This window comes from Schistocerca gregaria, chromosome 1, assembly GCF_023897955.1.
Source record: "Schistocerca gregaria isolate iqSchGreg1 chromosome 1, iqSchGreg1.2, whole genome shotgun sequence".
Taxonomy (NCBI): domain Eukaryota; kingdom Metazoa; phylum Arthropoda; class Insecta; order Orthoptera; family Acrididae; genus Schistocerca; species Schistocerca gregaria.
In genome coordinates this window covers 70,797,852-70,818,669 of record NC_064920.1, presented here as the reverse complement: position 1 = coordinate 70,818,669, position 20,818 = coordinate 70,797,852, and the positions used below count along the sequence as shown (strand labels likewise).

The 20,818-nt window shown below is 40.0% G+C and overlaps 1 protein-coding gene across 1 annotated transcript in view; it reads right to left on the bottom strand.

Annotated features, from left to right (window-relative positions):
• The window catches only part of LOC126331023 (piwi-like protein Siwi), a 242,412-nt gene that overhangs the window by 77,612 nt on the left and 143,982 nt on the right, over positions 1-20,818 (bottom strand). The window contains 2 exon segments of the mRNA XM_049996440.1: positions 1,498-1,593; positions 1,595-1,661. Coding sequence (XP_049852397.1) covers positions 1,498-1,593; positions 1,595-1,661 — 163 coding nt within the window.

The following is a 20,818-nucleotide window of genomic DNA, read 5'->3' as shown; positions in this document are numbered from 1 at the left end:
GAAAGAATTGCATCAGATCATACCGGACGTGTCAATGACAACTCTTTATGACGTTGTGACAGACACGTTAGGGTACCGGAAACTGTGTGAGCGCTGGGTTCCAAAACTGTTAACGGAAGAACACCAAAAGAAAAAGGATGGGCTTTGCACTCGACTTCCTCACAAACAATACGAGTGTAGAATAGAAGGGAGAACCAATAGAGGCATTCAAGGTGCCATCCGCCACACACCGTCAGGTGGCTTGTGAAGAATGGATGTAGATGTAGATATCATGCTCAGTAAGGAACACAATTAAAAAACAAACAGATTTTGTTATTCAGCCTTATGCTTTTCTATGAGTAGTCATGCAAGACAATGCTTCAGTCAGTCTCCGGTATTCACTTGCAATGTTAATATCTCAGCATCACTATCAATCAGTCCTGGGTTACTTATCAATAGTAAACATTATGTGACAAGTCAACGGCTTGCATTCTTTTGGCCAATATGCAACTGATATTACAGTCCGAGGGTAACACATTCAGTAATCACCATGAAGTCAGTATAAAATTCCAGGTACAACTGTTGAAGTGTACAGTCATTATGTTCAAACAGATATACACATTACAATGTTAATATGTACAGTGAATATCTAACCAAAATTATCTTCATATTACCAGTCAGTAAAAATTTAACAATGTATGTATGTATGTACATAATAAATCTTAGTTCTCTATTCATACATCACAAATGCTGACATCAGCATGCTGACTTATGATGCATGAACTAAACTTGTTGAATGCAAGCTGATCATCAGATTCTCACTGATGTCAACACATGTGAAAAGATGACAACTTAAATACTGTTGTGTTCATGATTTAACAAACTGGTCATTAAAACCAAATTATAACCAAGATGTAAACATCCACAAGCTGCAGCACTACTTCCAAGGTGACATGTAGATCAGTTAGGTTACACGTTACTTAAAATTCCTTATCAAGTAGGGTAGAGAGTAAATGTCAAATGAATTTAGACACATACTGCTAGGATCATAACAGGTTTGTAAGGTCCATACAGAAATGTAAAAGTAAAAAACAAACAACAAATCTTTTAAATTTTAGAGAATTCAAACTGATTGTTTTCAAAACTGATTAAGATAAAAGAGCTAGCTATCTAACTACACAACAATTAAAGGTAATATAAAAAAAAATAGTTACTTCTTCCCATTATATAAAATCTCCCTAACATAATACTTACTTCTCCAAAAGAGTTAATGTGTGTGTGTGTGTGTGTGTGTGTGTGTGTGTGTGTGTGTGTGTGTGTGTGTGTGAGTGAAAGAGAGAGAGAGAGAGAGAGAGAGAGAGAGAGAGAGAGACTGCATGCACACACAATAGAAGTTCTTCATTATCACAGTAAATCTTCACTGGAAGATTTATAACACCTAGCCTCTGTATATGGTTTTTGAGATTACTTTCCCTCTTTAACAAGTTGTATTGACAATTACTATATAGCTTTACTTACACTTAGTGGTATTTCTACACTCCAAGGAGCTCCTCCAATTTTACAACACATTTGAATTACTATTTTTGAGGCAACAGAAAAAATGTTTTTTCCCCTCTGTGTTTTTCAGGAGAACAACCTGTGTAGCAACAGCTCTATCCACACAGCATCTTCGTTTCAATGCACTGCAAAATGGAAATGATTATTTTAGCAATTCTGCAGAGTAGTGATAATATTGTTTGCTCTCTCTCTCTCTCTCTCACACACACACACACACACACACACACACACACACACACACACACACACACACACAGAGAGAGAGAGAGAGGGGGGGGGGGGAGAGAGAGAGAGAGAGAGAGAGAGAGAGAGAGAGAGAAGAGAGAGAGAGAGAGAGAGAGAGAGGGGGGGGGGGGGGAGAGGGGGAGAGAGAGAGAGAGAGAGAGAGAGAGAGAGAGAGGAGAGAGAGAGAGAGAGAGAGAGAGAAGGAATTGTGTTTCTGTTCAGACATAAAAACACACAGTTTCATCACATGTAAAATTCACCTGTACAAACTATCAAATTACATGGATGCAGTAATTACCTTCAAGAGTTGAATTACTAAGTATTGCTGATTTATCATAGCTTTTGTATATGAACAGTTTAAAAGGTAAAGTGGGAATTTCTACTGCTATATATATCGATAATAGTTAGACTTTTGCATTCACGAGGTTAAGTACTTGCCTGTCATTACACCTCCCTGCAATTTGACAGGTGTGTGGTTTTAACTGGTACAATAACTGTTTTGTGTACCTGCTCCGTAACACTTTATTTCACTCAAACATTTGAATAATGGACACTTGCCACCTATAAGATGAAACAATAGCTAAGCATGTCTCATGAATTGGTAATAAATACACCGAACGAAACTTGAATCATCTCATAAGTGGTGAGAATAAAAAGTGTTTTTGCTACTGTTATTAGTGATTTCAGATATCATTCCATATTATCACTTGAATAGTATTTTAAGTCACCTAAAGTCAACAAAAACACAATGACTAAGAATGCAAAAAATTTGCATCTGCCTCAAAATGTGACATTCCACATTCATATAATAAATACTATTCAGATGAATAGTATTTGAAATAGCTTTATTTTCTGTATTTAAATATAAAAAAGTAACCATTTCTTGGTCACTGGTATTGAACAATGTCCAGTGAAGCACGATTTGGAAAGAGAAGGTGCATACAAATGGGTCTGAAAAATAAAGAGCACACCTATGCAGATTTCTTAGAACAAATGCATACATTTGTTTGATAGCTGAAATTGGTATTACAGTAGAACCCCTCTAATCTGTCACCTTCGGGACAGAGACCATGGTCGAAACGAAAAAAAGGTCGGATTATCCAAAAAATCTAATATTTACTGCAAATATATAACGAGACATTTAGTACAAAAAATTAAATGATTCAACAACTAAAAGATGTCTACAGTAATATAAAAACATGTTTTTTACAGTATTAAACAATATATTAACAAAAAAACGTCTACACACACTATAATATGTATTGGTTTTAAAAGGAAAAATGACAATCATATTACAGTACCGTACTGTACTTAGTAACATACAAATGATATATATACTGTGTATAAAAAGAATTTTTTTTATAAAGAAATAATCTACTGTATGTATAAACTCAGAATTGATTATACCGTATGCATTGTTTTTACAGTAAAAACGAAAACAAATTACTTGGAAAAAAGTAAGTGATACATTTTTGTTTAGAAGATGTCATTCTAGATTTAGCTGCAGTGTCCCTCCATTTTTTTTATCCACAAAACGCCCATTGGAGTTGAAGTTGGATTCTGCTCGATGTATTGAAGGGCGATGTCAAAAGCGTTTTTTGCATCGTTGTGTGGGGCGTTCGTCTTCGCTGTCCGAGTCCTCATTCACAGTTTCCTGGCTAACAGCAGCAATAAATCCCATCATTGAGCTCTTCAAAGGTGTCACAGTCTTTGTCACATTTGTTGATGTACTTTTCAACTTCATTGGCAAGGACATTCGGCTCCAGAGTTTGTAGATCTTTAACGATTTCTAGTGCGCCATTGTTTTGATCATCTTCATTATGCTCATTTTCAGTCATACCTTGTGGCCAAAGCTAACGCCACGATTTCCACAGTGTGTCAGGTTTCAGTTCATCCCATGCTGCAACGATTGTGCAGATAGCATCTTTGATGTTCAGGGATTTCAATGCCTCAAATAAGTTATGACCTCCTTCAGATTTTACTAAGATTTAGCTGATATACTTTCAGCGATATCGCCTTTTTAACCATTCGATAATGCCCTGATCCATTGGTTGGATGAGTGAGGTCACATTAGGAGGCAGAAATAGAGCTTTTATGTCCCCTTTCACCAAATGTTCCTTAGATGAATGTGATGGTGCGTTATCCAACAGCAGTAGAGCACGAACAGGCAGTTTTTTTGGATAAAGTATTTTTCGACCGATGGCACAAACTCGTCGAAAAACCAGGATTTAAAAAGGTTGCAGTCCATCCAAGCAGATTTTTGACTGCAGTTATAAACCAGCAAGGAAGATATGTTTATATTTTTGAATTCCCTTGGCTTTTCAGATTTGCCAATGACGAACAAGGTGAGCTTGTGGGTACCACCTGCGCTGCTACAAGGAATGACTGTTATTCTATCTTTTATAAGTTTCATTCCTACCAAGGATTCATTTGAAGTTGTGAGCATTTTTGGTGGCAACATCTTAAAGTTCAGCCCCGTCTTGTCGATGTTATACACTTGACATGGTAACAGTTCATTTTTTTCTACAATTTCTTGAAACTTAACAGAAAACTGCTTAGGAGCTGCGGCATCAGCAGATGGTTTTTCAACGGAAATAGAAACAACTTGGACACCATGATGAGTTTTCAAATGATCAATCCAGTCTTCACTGGCAGCAAATTTACTTTCGGCTTCCAGTTTTTTGTGCAGAACTATCGCTTTTTCTTTGAGAATTGGCCCGGGTATTGGAGTTCCTTTCCTTCTTTCTTGACACAACCACATCCACAATGCGTTATCAACCAGTTGAAGTTAAGGCTTTTTTAATGTTTTGCGATTCTTCAGAGTGTTTTCACTATCGATCGTAACTGTATAGGATTCAATGTCTTTCAGATTCTTCCTCCAATTCTTAATTGTCGCAACACCTACATTCAGTTCCTTTGCAATTTTTGGGAGTGATTTTCCTTCGTCCAGTCTTTGTAGCACTGCTAATTTTTCACTTAGTGGAAGACTTATATGTATACGTTTGAATCCAGACATGTTGAAAATTAAACAACTGTACACACAATGAATCTACAGTAATAAGTACTGTAGAGAACATGGAATAAAGCAAAAGACGACGTTTTTTTAAAAATCCAACAAAGGATAAAAGTTCACAATAACGTACAGTATAATAATATGCACAGCGATACACATCGCAGCAATGGCCCGACAGGTGTCCAGTCAGTGACAATTAGGCACAGGCTCGCGAGCCTGAACATCTTTGGACTAACCGAAGTGACGGACCATTCAAGGTCTGATTAGCGGGGTCCTACTGTATGCAAAACAATGAAGACTATAACGTGGCACTTTTAGGTTGGTAGTGCACTAGTGTGGTCACAGCCAATGTCTGGCCATGGCCACAGCTACCAACTACAATGATCAGGGCTTCAACTGGCCTACATAGGATGAAAGTTACTGAGATAGTAATGGCAGAGTTCGTCTGGAAAATGAGGTGAAATGAAAGAAGAAAAAATGGTGGGTGCATGCTATGTTGCAATTCCACTCTACAAACAGAATGCTTATTACTTTTTTTCTGAAACAAAAAGTACGAAGGATAGAAGTTTTATGTGAAGAAAAAAAAGTACTCAGTTACCATCATTCACAAGCCACATGTTATGCGGAGTGCACATTGGGGATAATGGCAAATAAGTAGAGAATCTTCACATGTTTCCCCCTGCGGGTCTGGAGATAAGAATAGGCTGGAGGCATTCCTGCCTGTCATAAGAGGCAACTAAAAGGAGTTTCACACATTTTGGCCTTTATATGATGGTCCCCTGTAGGGTTTGACCTCCATTCTTCAAAATTTTCCTGAAGAGCGAGCCAATTGGGGAAGGGCACCTTACATGGTGCATTGTGGCCATCGTGCATTGAGATCTTTAGCCTACTTTTTCATTGTTGCATTTCAGTCCTGCTCATTCTCCATCTCTTGGGTGAGGACACCTTCCTGACTGCATTTTCCACCATGCATTATACAGTGTCGCTTTCCGCATAGACAACAACCATGGACTTCTTTGCACTTGATATCCAGCATGGTAACCATCCGTTGTGTTGGGGTCACCATGTACCCTGTTGGTTGTAGTGCCTGACCACACAGGGATTGCTCTGCTGATGCCTGCGCTGTTAATTCCCCACGAATGCCAAGGGTACATGCGCATCCCCCTAGGACATTGGGACTCCCGGCAAAGGCCATCCTGCCAGGTGGCCTTCGCTGCAGCTGGGTGGCACCCGTACAGAGGACCCTTGGTTGGAGTGAGTGGCATCAGGGCAGATGACATGCGATGAAACTTAGTCTATCATCTCTTGCTGGTGGTCAAACACCAGTAGTCTCTGAGTGTTCAAAATCTCAATTCAATGCACAGAAGTACGACCCCAAATCGTTCCCCTCCCTGGCCACACCCTACGAGTAACGTCAGGCTAAGAATGGCAGCGGATCTTATTTGCCCTGGTACCTTGTATGTTCGAGAGCTGGTGGGGAATCTTTCATGACGACAAAGCCTCAGTTTTTTGTTGAGCATTTAGAAAACAAGTTTATGGAGGTGGCGGGATTGTCCAAAATGAGATCTGGGTCAGTTTTGATCAAAACAGTGTCTTCTGTCGAGTCAAGGATGTTATTCGCTTGTGACAAGCCAAGGGATGTGTCTATAATCATCACGCCCCATAAGAGCATAAATATTGTCCAGAGTATATTTCACAGGGACCTTCTTTAGCAGTCTGACGATGAGCTGTGCACAAATTTAGAGCAGCGAGGTGTACAATTTGTCCGGCGACTCCACCGGGGTCCGAGGGATAATCAGGTTGCCACCCGTGTCTTCATCTTGGCCTTCGAGGATGATAATTGCCCGAGAAGGTCAAGGTGATGGTCTACCACTGTGATGTAAAGCCCTATATCCCTCCCATGGTGCGGTGCTCTAAGTGCTGGAAGTTCGGTCATATGTCTTCCCGCTGTACTTCCAGCGTCACGTGTCGAGACTGCGGAAACCAATCACATCCCAATACTCCATGTGCCCTGCCTCCCATCTGTGTCAACTGCGGAGAACACCATTTGCGTTGCTCACCAGGCTGCAGGATTCTCCAGAAAGAAAGGAAAATCATGGAGCACAAGACCCTGGACCGACTGACCTGCACTGAGGCTCAGAGAAAATTTGAAGCCTGCATCCTGCATGTATGACATCATCTTACAATGCCGCTACAAAACTGTTATGGACCATCAGCTCCGCCAACCTCAGTCATCTCTCACAGCCGGAAGACTCCATCTGCCTCCTTGATGGTGGGGGGGGGGGGGGGGGGGGGGGCATTCCCTCCCTTTTGCTCCTGCACCACCTACTTCGGGAGCAACAACCCCCCATCCCCCACCCCCAATCATCGAGGACATCCATCCCTTCTTCTAAGCTAGAGAAGAACAAGGCTTCTTCAGCTTCTCTCACTAGGAATGGGTCCCTTGGATCACTCCCTTCCCAGGTTTCTGCTAGTGGGAAAGATGACACCTGCCAGCAGATGAAGAGCTCAAAAGTAGCTGGTCCTAGGGCTTCACGCTTATCCTCAGTCCCAGAGATTGAGCCAGTGAAGCCATTGATTTATCAATTTGTAGCCCAGGACTTCTCCCATCTATCCAGTGGAGAGCACATGATGATTTGTGTGGCAGTGACCACTTCCCCATCTTCCTGTCACTGCCCCGGCATCAGGCTGACGGACGGCTGTCGGGATGGGCTTTAAGCAAGGCGGACTGGGAAACTTTCACTTCTGCTGTTACCATTGAATCTCCCCCAACGGTAACATCGATGTGATGGTTGAGCAGGTGATTACAATTGTTTCTGCAGCAAAAAACGAGATCCCTCACTGTTTAGGGTGCCAAGCTGTAAGACAGTTCCTTTGTGGTTGCTGAAGCAATTAAGGAGCGTCAACAAGCTCTACAGTGGCATAAGCATCACCCTTCCCTGGAGCACCTCATAACTTTTAAATGGCTATGTGCCCACATTCGCCAACTTATCAAACGAGGGAAGCAGCAGTGTTGGAATGATTATTGGGTGCCACACGTCACCTTCCCAAGTCTGGGCCATAAATGGCATGTTATCTATTGATGCAAACGAGATTGACTTTGCTGAACACTTTGCTCAAGCCTCTACATCGTATAATTACCGCCCAGCCTTTCGCACTCTCAAACAGCAGCTGGAAGGTAAAGTCCTCTCATTCACTACACCCCACAGTGAATCCTGTAACGCCCCATTTATAGAGTGGGAGCTCCTCAGTGCCCTTGCACATTGCCCCAACACAGCTCCAGGCCTGATCATATCCACAGCCAGATGATTAAACATCTCTCATCTGACTACAAGTGAGATATCTTCATCATCTTCAACCGGATCTAGTGCGATGGCGACTTTCCATCACTATGGCAGGAGAGCACCATCATTCTGATGCTCAGACCCAGTAAAACCTGTTTGATGTGGATAGCTATCGGCCCATCAGCCTCACCAATGTTCTTTGTAAGCTGCTGGAATGTATGGCGTGTCAGCAGTTGGGTCCTGGAGTCACGTGGCCTACTGGCTCCATGTCAGGCGGCTTCCGCCAGGGTCGTCACTCTACCACTGATAATCTCGTTGGACGAGTCTGCCACCCAAACAGCCTTTTCCAGACCCAGACACCTAGTTGCCATCTTTTTTGACTTACGTAAAGCATACGATCTGACCTGGTGACATCATATCCTTGCCACACTGTATGAGTAGGGTCTATGGGGCCCGCTCCAGATTTTTATCCAAAACTTCCTGTCGCTCCGTACTTTCCATGTTCAAGTTGGTGCCTCCTGTAGTTCCATCCATATCCAGGAGAATGGAGTCCCACAGGGCTCTGTATTGAGTGTCTCTCTATTTTTAGTGGCCATTAACGACCTAGCGGCAGCTACAGAGCACTCCGTCTCACTTTCTCTGAAGGCAGATGACTTCTGCATTTCATACTGCTGCTTCAGTACTGGTGTTGCTGCACATTGCCTACAGGGAGCCATCCACAAGGCACAGTCATGGGCTCTAGCCCAATGCTTCCAGTTTTCTGCCATGAAGACGTGTCATGAATTTCTGTTAGAGTCGTGCCGTTTATCCAGAAACAGACCTTTACCTTAATGACGATCCACTCATTGTAGTGGAGACATATTGATTCTTAGGTCTGGTTTTCGATGCTCATTTGACTTGGCTTCCTCATCTTCATCAGCTTAAATGCTAGTATTGGCAGCACCTCAATGCCCGCCGCTGCCTGAGCAACACCAACTGGGGTGCAGATTGCACTACACTGCTGCAGCTCTACAGAGCCCTTGTTCAATCCCACCTTGACTACGGGAGTGTGATTTATGGTTCGGCAGCGCCCTCAGCATTGTGCTTGCTTGACCCATTACATCATTGTGGAGTTCGACTAGCGACAGGAGCTTTTAGAACAAGTCCGGTGACAAGCGTACTGGTGGAGGCTGGAGTTCCTCCATTGAAGATCAGACGTGCACACATTCATAGCTCTCCTGAACATCCTAATAACAGTCTTCTTTTCCCAACCATGGCAGTTCACCTACCGCATAGGCGGCCCCAGTCAGTGCTAATTATTGTGCGTGATTGCTTCTGTCTGAACTGGAGTCCTTCCCTTCACCATCTCTCTTTGAGGTCCATTCCACGGTGTAGCTGTAGGCCAAAGCATTGCCTGGACCTTTCATGTAGTCATAAGGACTCTGTTAACCCTGCGGCTCTTTGCTGTCACTTCCTCTTGATTCTTGAAGTGTTCTGGGGCTCTGAAGTAGTTTACACCGACGGCTTGATGACTGATGGTAATGTTGGCTTTGCCTTTGTCCACAGGGGCCATATTGAATAGCATTCCTTGCCCGATGCCTGCAGTGTACTCACTGCAGAGGTTGTGGCCATATCTCATGCGCCTCAGTATATCCGTTCATGCCCCGAGGAATTGTTTCTTCTGTCTACTGACTCCTTGAGCAGCCTACAAGCTATCAGCCAGTACTACCCTTGTCATCCTTTGCTGGTGTCTATCCAGGAGTCCATCTATCCCCTGGACTGGTCCCATTGTTAAGTGGTGTTTGTGTGGACCGCAGGACACGTTGGCATCCCAGGCAATGAACTTGCTGACAGGCTGGCCACACACGTTATGCGGAAACTGCTTCTGGAGATAGGCATCTCTGAACCTCACCTGCATTATGACTTACACCGGAGGAGGGTCTTTCAGCTTTGGGAGAAGGAATGGCATAACAGTATGCACAACAAACTGCATGTCATTAAGGAGACTACGAACGTGTGGAAGTCTTCCATACGGGCCTCTCGCAGAAAATCAGTTGTCCTCTGCCACCTCCGCACAGGCCACACTTGGGCGACCTACGGTTGTTCCGTGAAGACCCGCCTCAGTGTCGGTGTGCCACCCTGTTGACAGTGGACCATATTCTGGTGCACTGTCCCACTTTCACTGCCCAGTGACAATATCTTGGGTTACCGGACTCGTTGCCACTATATTATCTGACAACACCTCATTGTATGATTTAGTTTTACGTTTTATTCGTGAAGGTGGGTTTTATCATTTTATCTAAGTTTTAGCGCATGTCCTTTGTCCCTCTGTGCCCTCCACCCTGGTGCTTTTAGGGTGGAGTTTTTAATGTGTTGCAGAGTGGCTGGATTTTCCTTTTTATTCTCATGGTCGGCCAGCCACTGTACTCTTTCTTGTTTTACTCTCTTCCGTTTCTAGCTTCTCACTGTTGTTTTCTTGTTCTCTTTTGTTCCTTTTAGTTTTGTTGCCTTTCCTTCGTTCTTGTGGTTTTCACCTTTCTTTCCGTTTTGTGTTATATGTCTCACCTGTTTTATTCTCTTACTTGTGGCATTGCTTTATTAGGAATAAGGGGGACCAATGACCTCATCGTTTGGTCCCCCCCCCCCCCATTTTAAACTAACCAACCACACAACCTTTCACATGTCCCTGAATGTAAATGTTGATTTCATTGTAAATATTGTTACAGGATGTATTCCAGATAATTATGTGTGAAACAGAGATGGTCGATGATTTATGGGTAAACTGTATGGATATACACTGATTCATAAGGCTATTCAACAATGCATACACTGTCACAGATCCCAATGTAGAGTACAGAAACATATTTACTGATTACTTTTGTAAATGAAAGTGCTTCACAATAGCAGTTGAATTTATGTACTTGTTGTGTTATTAAAAATTAAATAAAGCTAAAAGATCTTGAGCTGTGTATTTTGTTCTTGTGGTGTTGTATGAGGATATTTTCTGCCACTGAACATCAAAGTCATCTCCTTCCTTATTTTTCTTCTAAGGGCTTGATCTGAATGTACTTCAGACGACGCAAGTCCCACAAAGCAGGTCTCATCCTAAATTTTGTAATAAATTTTTCCGTACTAAAGTCCATGATGACAGGAAGATGCTTTCGGAGAAAGGCCACAACAAATAAATTATCAAATGTAAGAAGAACTAGTGTAGCTGAAAGTGCATCATTGTCTGGCTTCATACTGGCAATCAAATGTGTGCACTTCTCCATGAAGTTGCATACAACTTGAGTCACAGTGGTTCAATGGCTGGAGGCTGGTCGCATGCCAAATTACTGGCCAGAGAGGTGGTTACCTGCAGTTGGCTGTGTACATGTCACACATTTGCCTTCCAAGTAAATTTGGTGACATTAAATATCTCCATGATAAGACATGAGTACACTATAGTTCCTCGGGTAGCAGAGTACCTGTGGGGTAGGGGTGTTTTTGGCTAGGCAGGAGCTTGAGGTACTCTGAAGAACACTTATCAGTTGATATGCAGATAGTGTATTCAGATGTTGGTATGTAAAGACACTTCAAGTGTCAAATTTTATCAGTAAATTGTTGAAGTATTCATAATGAAGTTCCCTAATTTACTGCCCTCGAGCAAAATTTGTCACAGTAAAATGATTCTTGGGACTGAGAGCTGGCTGAAACCCAAAGTAGAAAGCTTTGAAACATTTGGTGAGCCACAGAACATATATCGGAAAGACAGATTGGATACTACAGGAGGGGGAGCATTCCCTGCAGCTGACAAAAACATTGTGTTTATTGAAGTTGAAATAGTGTCTGACAGTGAAGTTACCTGGTTGCATATAACAGATCTATGTGAAACTAAATTAACTGTTGGAAGTTTTTACTGGTCACACATTTCTGCTCTGGCACTACAAGAGACAATCACAGAAAGTCACTAGTGTGTAAATACCCAGGTCGTGCAATACTAGTTGGAGGCAACTTTAACCTACAAAGTATAGACTGGTATGTGTATGGACTCATCGCAGCGGGGTGCAGTCTCGGGAAGTACTTTAGAAAACTTTTTCCAAAAACCGACTTGAACAACTAGATCAGCAGCCCGTATGAAATGGAAATATCTTAGACCTTGTAGCTACAGACAGGATGGACCTTATCAACTGCATCAGTGTAGGGATTAATGATCATGATGTTATCATAGGGACTATGGTTACATTTTTAATGTAATCATTGCAAAACATCAGGAGAGTATTTCAGCAAGAAGGAGCAGTAAAGCAGTTGTTAGCATCTAACTCACACAGTGAATTGCCGTCATTTATTTCCAGTATGATGGATGTAGAGGAATTATGGACAAAGTTTAAACAGCTTGTAAATCATGCTCTGGATAGTAGGTGGATTAAAGAAGGAAAAGACTCAATGTGGTTTAGCAACAAAATATGGCAATTTCTGAAGAGACAAAGGCTGCTGCGTTCTCAGTTCAAAAGAGAATTTGTTTATTTATTTCTTGTTCTGTAGATCCAGTTAGTGAGTCAATCACAAGGATATGGAACGTGTCAAATTGTACAGGTTTCAATTTAAATTTACAATAAATACAAGGGCAATTCAATGCCAAATTGTACATAGTTTAAGTAAGAGATACTATAAATACAGTGACAGATACAATGTCAGCTAGATAACATACCAACCATTTAAAAGAAAAAGGAGTTTCAAATAAAGGATAAAGATAAGAGCACAAAGTTAAATCAGATATTAGGCCTACAAGAGTAAATACAGGTACAGCCAATTTGTTGTTACAAAAAGTGTGCTAATGCCCAAATGTACAATAAAATCAATTGAACTACTTCTAGACACAATAAGTTTAGTGGTGGTATACATTTTCTTTCAGATATTCATCCACAGTATAATAAGATTTCTCTGTTAGGTAATCTTTGAGAACTTTTTTAAATTTTGGCAGTTCTGTATGAACTCATTTGATATGTAGTGGTAGAGCATTGAACAGCTTAATTCTGGAGTAGTAAACTCCTTTTTGTACCAGAGTGAGATGTTTAATTTCGAAATGTAGATTGTTTTTGTTTCTGGTGTTATAACCATGGAATTTACTGTTGTCTTGGTAGATAGAATAATTTTTGCACACAAAGATCAGCAATGAGAATATATACTGAGAGGCAGTTGTTAGGATACCTATCTTCCGAAACAAGTGCCTGCAAGAGTGTCTTTGATAGACCCCACACTTTATTCTGATTGCTTTTTTTTTGGGTGGTGAAAACTTTTTTTCAAGTGGTTGGTTCACCCAGAATATGATAGTATATGACATCAATGAGTGGAAATAGCCAAAGTAGGCAACCTTAATGGTGTCAACTTCAGCCACTGAAGAAATTACCCGTAACGCAAATGGTGCCGAGCTAAGTTTTTTACATAGATGAAGAATGTGAACTGACCAATTACATTTACTGTCTATGTAAGCACCCAGGAATTTTGTATCTTCAACTTTCTGTATTGGTTGATCTCTACATTTTATGTTAATTTCATCGGGATTACTTTGTGATGTATGGAACCTCATATAAGGAGTTTTATCTGCATTGAGTGAGAGACCATTTGAGGAGAACCAATTTAATATGTCATTCAAAACAGTATTTGTAGTTTGTTCAAGATCATGATCAATCAAATCGTCAATTAGAATTGTGGTATCATCAGCAAACAGGGTAAATTTGCTGTTTGTCTCAGAACAAAGAGGAAGATCATTAATAAAGATGAGGAAAAGCAGTGGGCCCAAAACGGAGCCTTGAGGCACACAACACGTTATCGTGCCCCATTCATATGAGGCAGGTTCTCCAGAAGAGCCATTTAGCATTAGTCTGCTTCTGATCCTGTATATATGATTGTAGCCACAAGCCAACAGTACCACGTAAACCATAGTATGCTGCCTTTTTCAAAAGAATTTGGCGGTTTACACAAAGGCTTTTGTAAGATCACAAAAAATACCCACTGCAGACATTTTTTTGTTAATGGCTTCAAAACTTGGTTACTGAAAGAGAATATTGCCTGTTCAGTACAAAGACCGGCAAGAAAACCAAACTGACTTTTGCTTAAGACACTGTGGAATTGAGATGGTCTACTATCCTCCTGTGCATGAGTTTTTCTAGAATTTTCGAGAAGGTAGTTCATAGAAAATTGGGCGATAGTTTGTAACAATGCTTTTATCACCTTTTTTAAAGAGAGGAATCACTACAGCCAACTTTAGTCTGTCAGGGACAAGACGGGACTAACAAATTTATAACAGTGTTTCAGTATTTTACTTGAAATATTGTCCAAACCAGCAGAATTTTTATTTTTTAATGATCTACTTACTCTTATGACTTCGCTTACAGTAACTGGAGGTAAGGATAAATGTGGGATTCTGTTGCTAACAGCTTTCTGTAGGAGGGACAATGATTCTTCCATAGAACCATTACAAAAGATAGTAGAGATCTGTGCATCTGTGAAATAGTCCAATGTAAAATTGCTTAAAAGGTATAAGGCTTCCACCCAGTAACTTATTGACCAGTGCGGTGGCGCTGTTCAAGGCAGAAAAAATGAAATCCAAAGTTTTAAATTCGACATTTAATAACTCATTCATGCAGGAGAATCATACAGAAATACCATCGTTTGACCATCACACAAACTCCCCTATGGACATCATAGTAACAGGCATGCCTGACATAGAGGGACAACTGCAGTAACTGAAAACAAATATCTCACCAGATCCATTTGGAATCCCAATTTGGTGTTAAGATAATACTCTATAGCATTGGCCCTTTACTCAGCCTGCATTTATTGTGAATCTCTCCTCCAGGGCAAAGTCCCAAGCAAATGGAAAAAAGTGCAGGTGAGTCCTGCATATAAGACGGATAAATGAATGGACCCACAAAATTACAGACCAATATCCTTAACATCAGTTTGCTGCTAAATTCTAGAACATATTCTGAGTTCGAATATAATAAAACTGCTACAGATTGAAAAGCTTATGACCAACAATCAGCATGGTTTTAGAAAGCATCACTTATGTGAAACTCAGTTGGCCATTTTCTCATATGACATACTGAGAACTATGGATAAAGGGCAACAGACGTATTTCCCTTTTCTAGATTTGTAAAAGGCATTTGACATGACACCTTATATATGAGTAGCTCAAAGACTTCTTAAGTAAACGAAATCAGTACCTTGTCCCCAATGGCGACTGTTCATCACAGACAAGAGTATCATCAGGAGCATCCCAGGGAAGTGTCCCACTATTATTCTCTGTATGTGTAAATGATATGACAGACAGAGTAAGTAGGAATCTGTGGCTGTTTGATGATGAGGCTATGGTACACCGAAAGGTGTCATCATCGAGTGAGTGTAGGAGGATACAAAATGAGTTATACAAAATTTCTAGTTGTGTGATGAATGGCAGCTATCTAACAAGCAAAGCAATATGAAACAGAACAAGTGTGGAAGAAATGTTGTGGGGAAAATAAATGGTCAACTTCTGTTTATTGTGAGAGTTTTACAAAAGTGTGGTTCATCTGTAAAAGAGACTGCATGAAGCACTACTGCGGCCCATTCTTCAGTACTGCTTGAGTGTCTTGGAGCCCCACCATGTCAGATTAAAGGAAGACATAGAAACAATTCGTAATTGTGCTGCTAGATTTTTTATTGGTAGGTTTGATCAAAATGCAAGTATTACAGGGATGCTTCAGTAATTCAAATGGGAATTCCTGTATAAAAGGCAACATTCTTTCCTAGGAGCACTGTTGAGAACATTTTGAGAACTAAAATTTAAGGCAGAGTGCAGAATGACTACTGCTGCCAAAATACATAATGGGCATGAAGGTAAAAGAAATTGAGGCCATAAAGAGGCAATGACAATTGTTTTTCCCTTGCTCTGTTTGTGAATGGAACAGGAAAGAAAATGCTCAACCATGCACCATATTGTAGAAAGTAGAGTTTTGTAGCTGTATGTTATTATTATGAATCAAAACAAATGTTACAAATATAACAAATCATATCCCAATTTTAATGATATTTATTGATCATATTGATGTAGCATTTGGTGGTCAATATCACCAATCTAAAAAACAAGACTTCTCTTAGTACCAAATGGATTGGTTAACAATTGCATAAACACTTCTTTAAGAAAATTAAACAGAAAAAAAATCTGGATTCATTTTTATAAAGTCCCATAAAACATGATTCCTTTTAGGAGTTTAAAAGTAAAAATGCAGAGCCAGGTAAAATGAAGCTGCCATCAACCTGAAGGCTGGTTTGAAAATCAGTCTTCTACTAGGCAGGGTCCAAATGGAGCTAACAAATTCTGACTTTCTCCAACCTTCGAACTAACTTACCTACAGATTAATGTGGACTCCTAACTACAATGCAACTCTGAGTTACCACATTATCAAACATTTTCAGAGGTGAAAACATTGGTAACTGACAGGTACAAATCAGGTAAAAACCCTAAGACTATCGTGGGATCAAACCCCCAGACCTCTGGAGCCATAGTCTGATCCTTAACCACCAAACCATAAACAGAAAGAAACACGAAATAAAGATATACAATACAATAAAGGAAAATTGTCTGAAACTTCAATCAGGCTGACTTGCAATCACTGAAGATGATATAGAAGAGCACTTTCGACTGAAGAAGACATCTAAATGCAGGGGCAAAGAAATGGAGCAATCAGTAAAAATAATGATTTTTCAGGTGCAGGTAGTTATTACATTTTTGGAGCTTTCACAGTTAATGAAAAAAAAGTGCAGCTAAGTTTTATGGCTGTTTCTATTTTTCATGCACATATTTTACCTCTAATTATTACTGTTTTGGAAACTTGTTCTTATTATTAGATGTTCCTACTGCACAATGGTCTGTACTAAGTGGATGTCTTATTTGAGTATTGTATTACCTTACTATTGATGTCAATTGTAATTTGTTTAAGTTAAAAAAATTAGTAATTATGGTACGTTACCCAGAGTAAGTTTCCTTGACTATGCAGTACTTCAGTATTATAATACTAATCACATTATTTTCTTTCTACATGTAAACATCACAGTCTAACATCATATCCTGCATGTCAGTACCAAAATAAAAAGCATTGCTATGCAGAACATTAAATATGAAAGACCTGAAATCACTTTACGTAAAATTCCTAATAAACTGAGTTGAGATGTTTTGATACTGATGTACTGCAATTCCCACAATGTGAAACAAAGTTGTCCAAATAATGACACTCATGATAAGAAGAATTATCACATGATGTATTTTATTCCTCTTACTAGTAACAATACTTCAGAATTGGTACAGGTTTGTCAACAAACTTTGGAGATAACACATTCACACGTATAAAGTGTGGTGAAGAAATTTCTACAAGTTTGTTGTTCACCTTTGAAAATAGAGAAAGAGTTCGACACTTCAATATATATACACCAAAGCAAGATGCTGTCATCAAATTTATAGTCCTCACTTGTATGGGAACCTCATTATTGTAGAAGGCAAACATCAGTGTTCTGAGATAACTATTGCCAAATTTGTGGTATGTAGAATGTAGTAGTTGCAGAAGACTTGAGAGATAAAAAGTTTGCCCCCCCCCCCCCCCCCCCCCCCCCTCAGAAGTTCAGGCTTGAATTTGGAACTCCTGTAACAGGCTGCTGTTTCATATGTATTGAACTGTCATTGAGGATCCAGAGGAGCCAGGAATCTGTTGAGAAATTTGTTGTCTCCGAAGCAAATTCATATAAAATGTTCCAAGGCCTTTTTTTTTTAACTGGTTTGCGAAAAGATCTGACTTAATGAGATTACGTTTTGACTACAAGAAAAATTTATCATTGCCTAAGATCCCAGATAAATCAAATTATTACTCAAGGCAATTATAGTTGTTAATTTCACTATAACAAAAGGATGCTCCTTAGAACATTTAAATAACAAAGTGTTATGTTGGGATAGAAAATGAATTTGGTAAGGGATCAAACGAAATTGCTTCTGATTGTATCACTGATTGTTGTTGTTAATTTTGAAGAAAAGAAAACTGAGTGTCTGACTGCACACAATTGTCCTGGATAAAATAAAAATGATTGTCACCACAATATTGTGCCTGTGGCTCAAAAAAGGTGCTCCTGAATCAATAGCCAGTTTTGAAGTTGTGTTTAATGTTACAGGCCATTCATTTCTTCCACCTGATTGTGTGTTTTGTAATACTAAGGATATAAAAAAGGTACAAGAAATAGTGAAATCAGAAGAACATCATGGTATCATTGAAATACACATGGCACCAAGGGCATACCCAGGATCTGAAAGGGGGGGGGGGGGGGGGGGGGGGGGTCCTACTAGTTTCAGAAAACAAGGACTCGAGACAACATACAGCACTTCTTATTAAATAAAACAGTAAACCAGGGAAAAACTGCTTTCAATAAACATTTTAAATACAAGAATGCACTTGTACAATCCAAGAAAACATGCAGCATTTCTTATTAAATAAAACAGTAAGCTAGTGAAAAACTGCAAATATCTTCTTGGGGGGGAGGGGGGGGGGGGGGGGCTAAAGCTTATTTGTGACAGTCTTTTGTTGTGTCTACTTGCAAATCAGCATGTCAGCTATATGGTGAGGAGAATAATACTGTTGCATTCCATCCTGGACTTTCCACTGTTTATAACAATAAAAGTTCTTACAGCTCTCATAACAGGCATCCTCTTTCATTAAACTAATAATTAGTTTCAAAACCAGCAATCTCCACCCGATCTTTATTACAAAAGCATCGATCTTCCAACTTTTCTTACAAAAAAAAAAGCAACTTTTCTTACAAAAGAAGCAATCTCCAAAATTTTTTTCTGAATATAAAGACACTTTCTGCAACAGGGAATATGACCTGCATTTTCCTTTTTCTAACAGTGTTACCAACCTACTGTTACCAGAAGTACCTGTAAAAGTATGAAATGTGGAAGTTGCTGCCTTTGCAGTTGGTGCCGCAGCCCCCCTCCCCCCTCTCTCAAACACACACACACACACACACACACACACACACACACACACACACACACAAGATACTTAACACTTCTTATTTGCACTTTTTTACTTGTTAGTAAAAGTCTATATTATTGTTAAAGAAAAAGGTTTTCTTGAGTGATGTGATAAATAAGCAACTTCGTTAGCATGTACTGTAATATATTGTATTATTTTGTATGTACTATATTATGTCTATACCTGTATGTTCCATTTCCTTAAAATATTTCACACAAAATTTACATATACATTTGGACAAAATTTACACGGGGCAATCAATAACTAATGCAACTTTTTTTTTCCTCAGCCAATTTTCATTGAAAAATGTTGAATTTGTCAGGGTACATTGTGGAATATCCTTGTTTCAGACACTATAGTCTCACAAAGTTTCAGTACATGACGGCGCCATGCATAACCGTCCAAATGAGATCTGCTAATTGGATCTGCAAAGGAGGTGCATTCCAAGTAGACATCTGTTGAGTTTCTTTTGGAAGAAAACCAGAGCACTGTAGATAATCATAGGCACCTGCAGAATGTCTATGAAGACTTGGCAGTGAACAACGACATAGTGAGTCGTGGAGTGACACGTCTGTCACCATTGCAACAAGGTCACAAACACCTAGTCTGATCTCTTGGGTGCTGGCTGACCACACACAGTTTTGACCCCTACAATTTTTGAATGCATGGACACTCCCAGTTGAGGTGACTGCAAGCTTAAAATCAAACACCTCACTATAGAACTGAATATCTCTGTTAGTAGTGCTGCCACACTTGTCCAACAGTTGGGTTACTTGCCACCTAGCAGAAGACCGTAAAAGAGCAATGAAGGACCATCTGTAAGGCGTTGCTTGCACAGTACAAGGATGATCATGAGTTTTTTGTCGTACATTATTATAGGGATTAAAACATGAGTTCATCGCTTCAAACCAGAAACGAAATAGCAATGCATAGTGTGGTGCCACACCACCTCTACTCCACAGGAAAAGTTTGGAACTGGATCCTCAGCCAGTGAAGTGATGGCTATGCACTCCACAGAAAGCAGTGTATCAATTACGTGGAGGTTATTGAAGCAGTGAGATGTTGGCTCTGATGTCAACCAGTAGAGTGGTACCATAGGGCAGGGTGTATACGTGGACAAGGAAAAAAATTCCCGTATTTCTGGGTTAAAAATACACTTTCTCCCGGGTGGAAACATAGTTTTTCCCTGTTAACTGAGAGTGTATTTTCTCTCGGAACTGTAGTAACTTATCAATCCTTTGAATGGTTATGGTTTTATAGATGGGTGTATAATTTCTCGGCGCTTTACAAAACGAAACATCTTTTGGAAAGATGTTTGGTGTGCAGTAACATGTACATGGTTTAAATTAATATATATGACCTTACTACAAGAAAAACAAAGCTTTCACATATAATATTGGTCTCTGAGGCCAATATGCTGCAAGAGAAGCTAAGCTTTCACATATAATGTTGGTCTTTTATGCACGTATCACATTTTAAGATATATCACACAAATGTGCCAGTAAATTTTTTTAATAATGACATAAAAATGTGATCTTCTGGGCTACAATTATTCTAAGTGGCTCGTCATCAAAGAGCTGATTTTTAAACGAGTCCCAGATTCCCAGTGAAGTAGTAATCGACCTGATATTAATCTTTTCAATGTGGTTTCGGGATTTAATTTCCTTGGGTACCAGTACTTTGCTATCTCATGTCTGGTTCTTTGTTATGGCATAGTGCCATATGTGCTAGAAGATGAAAAC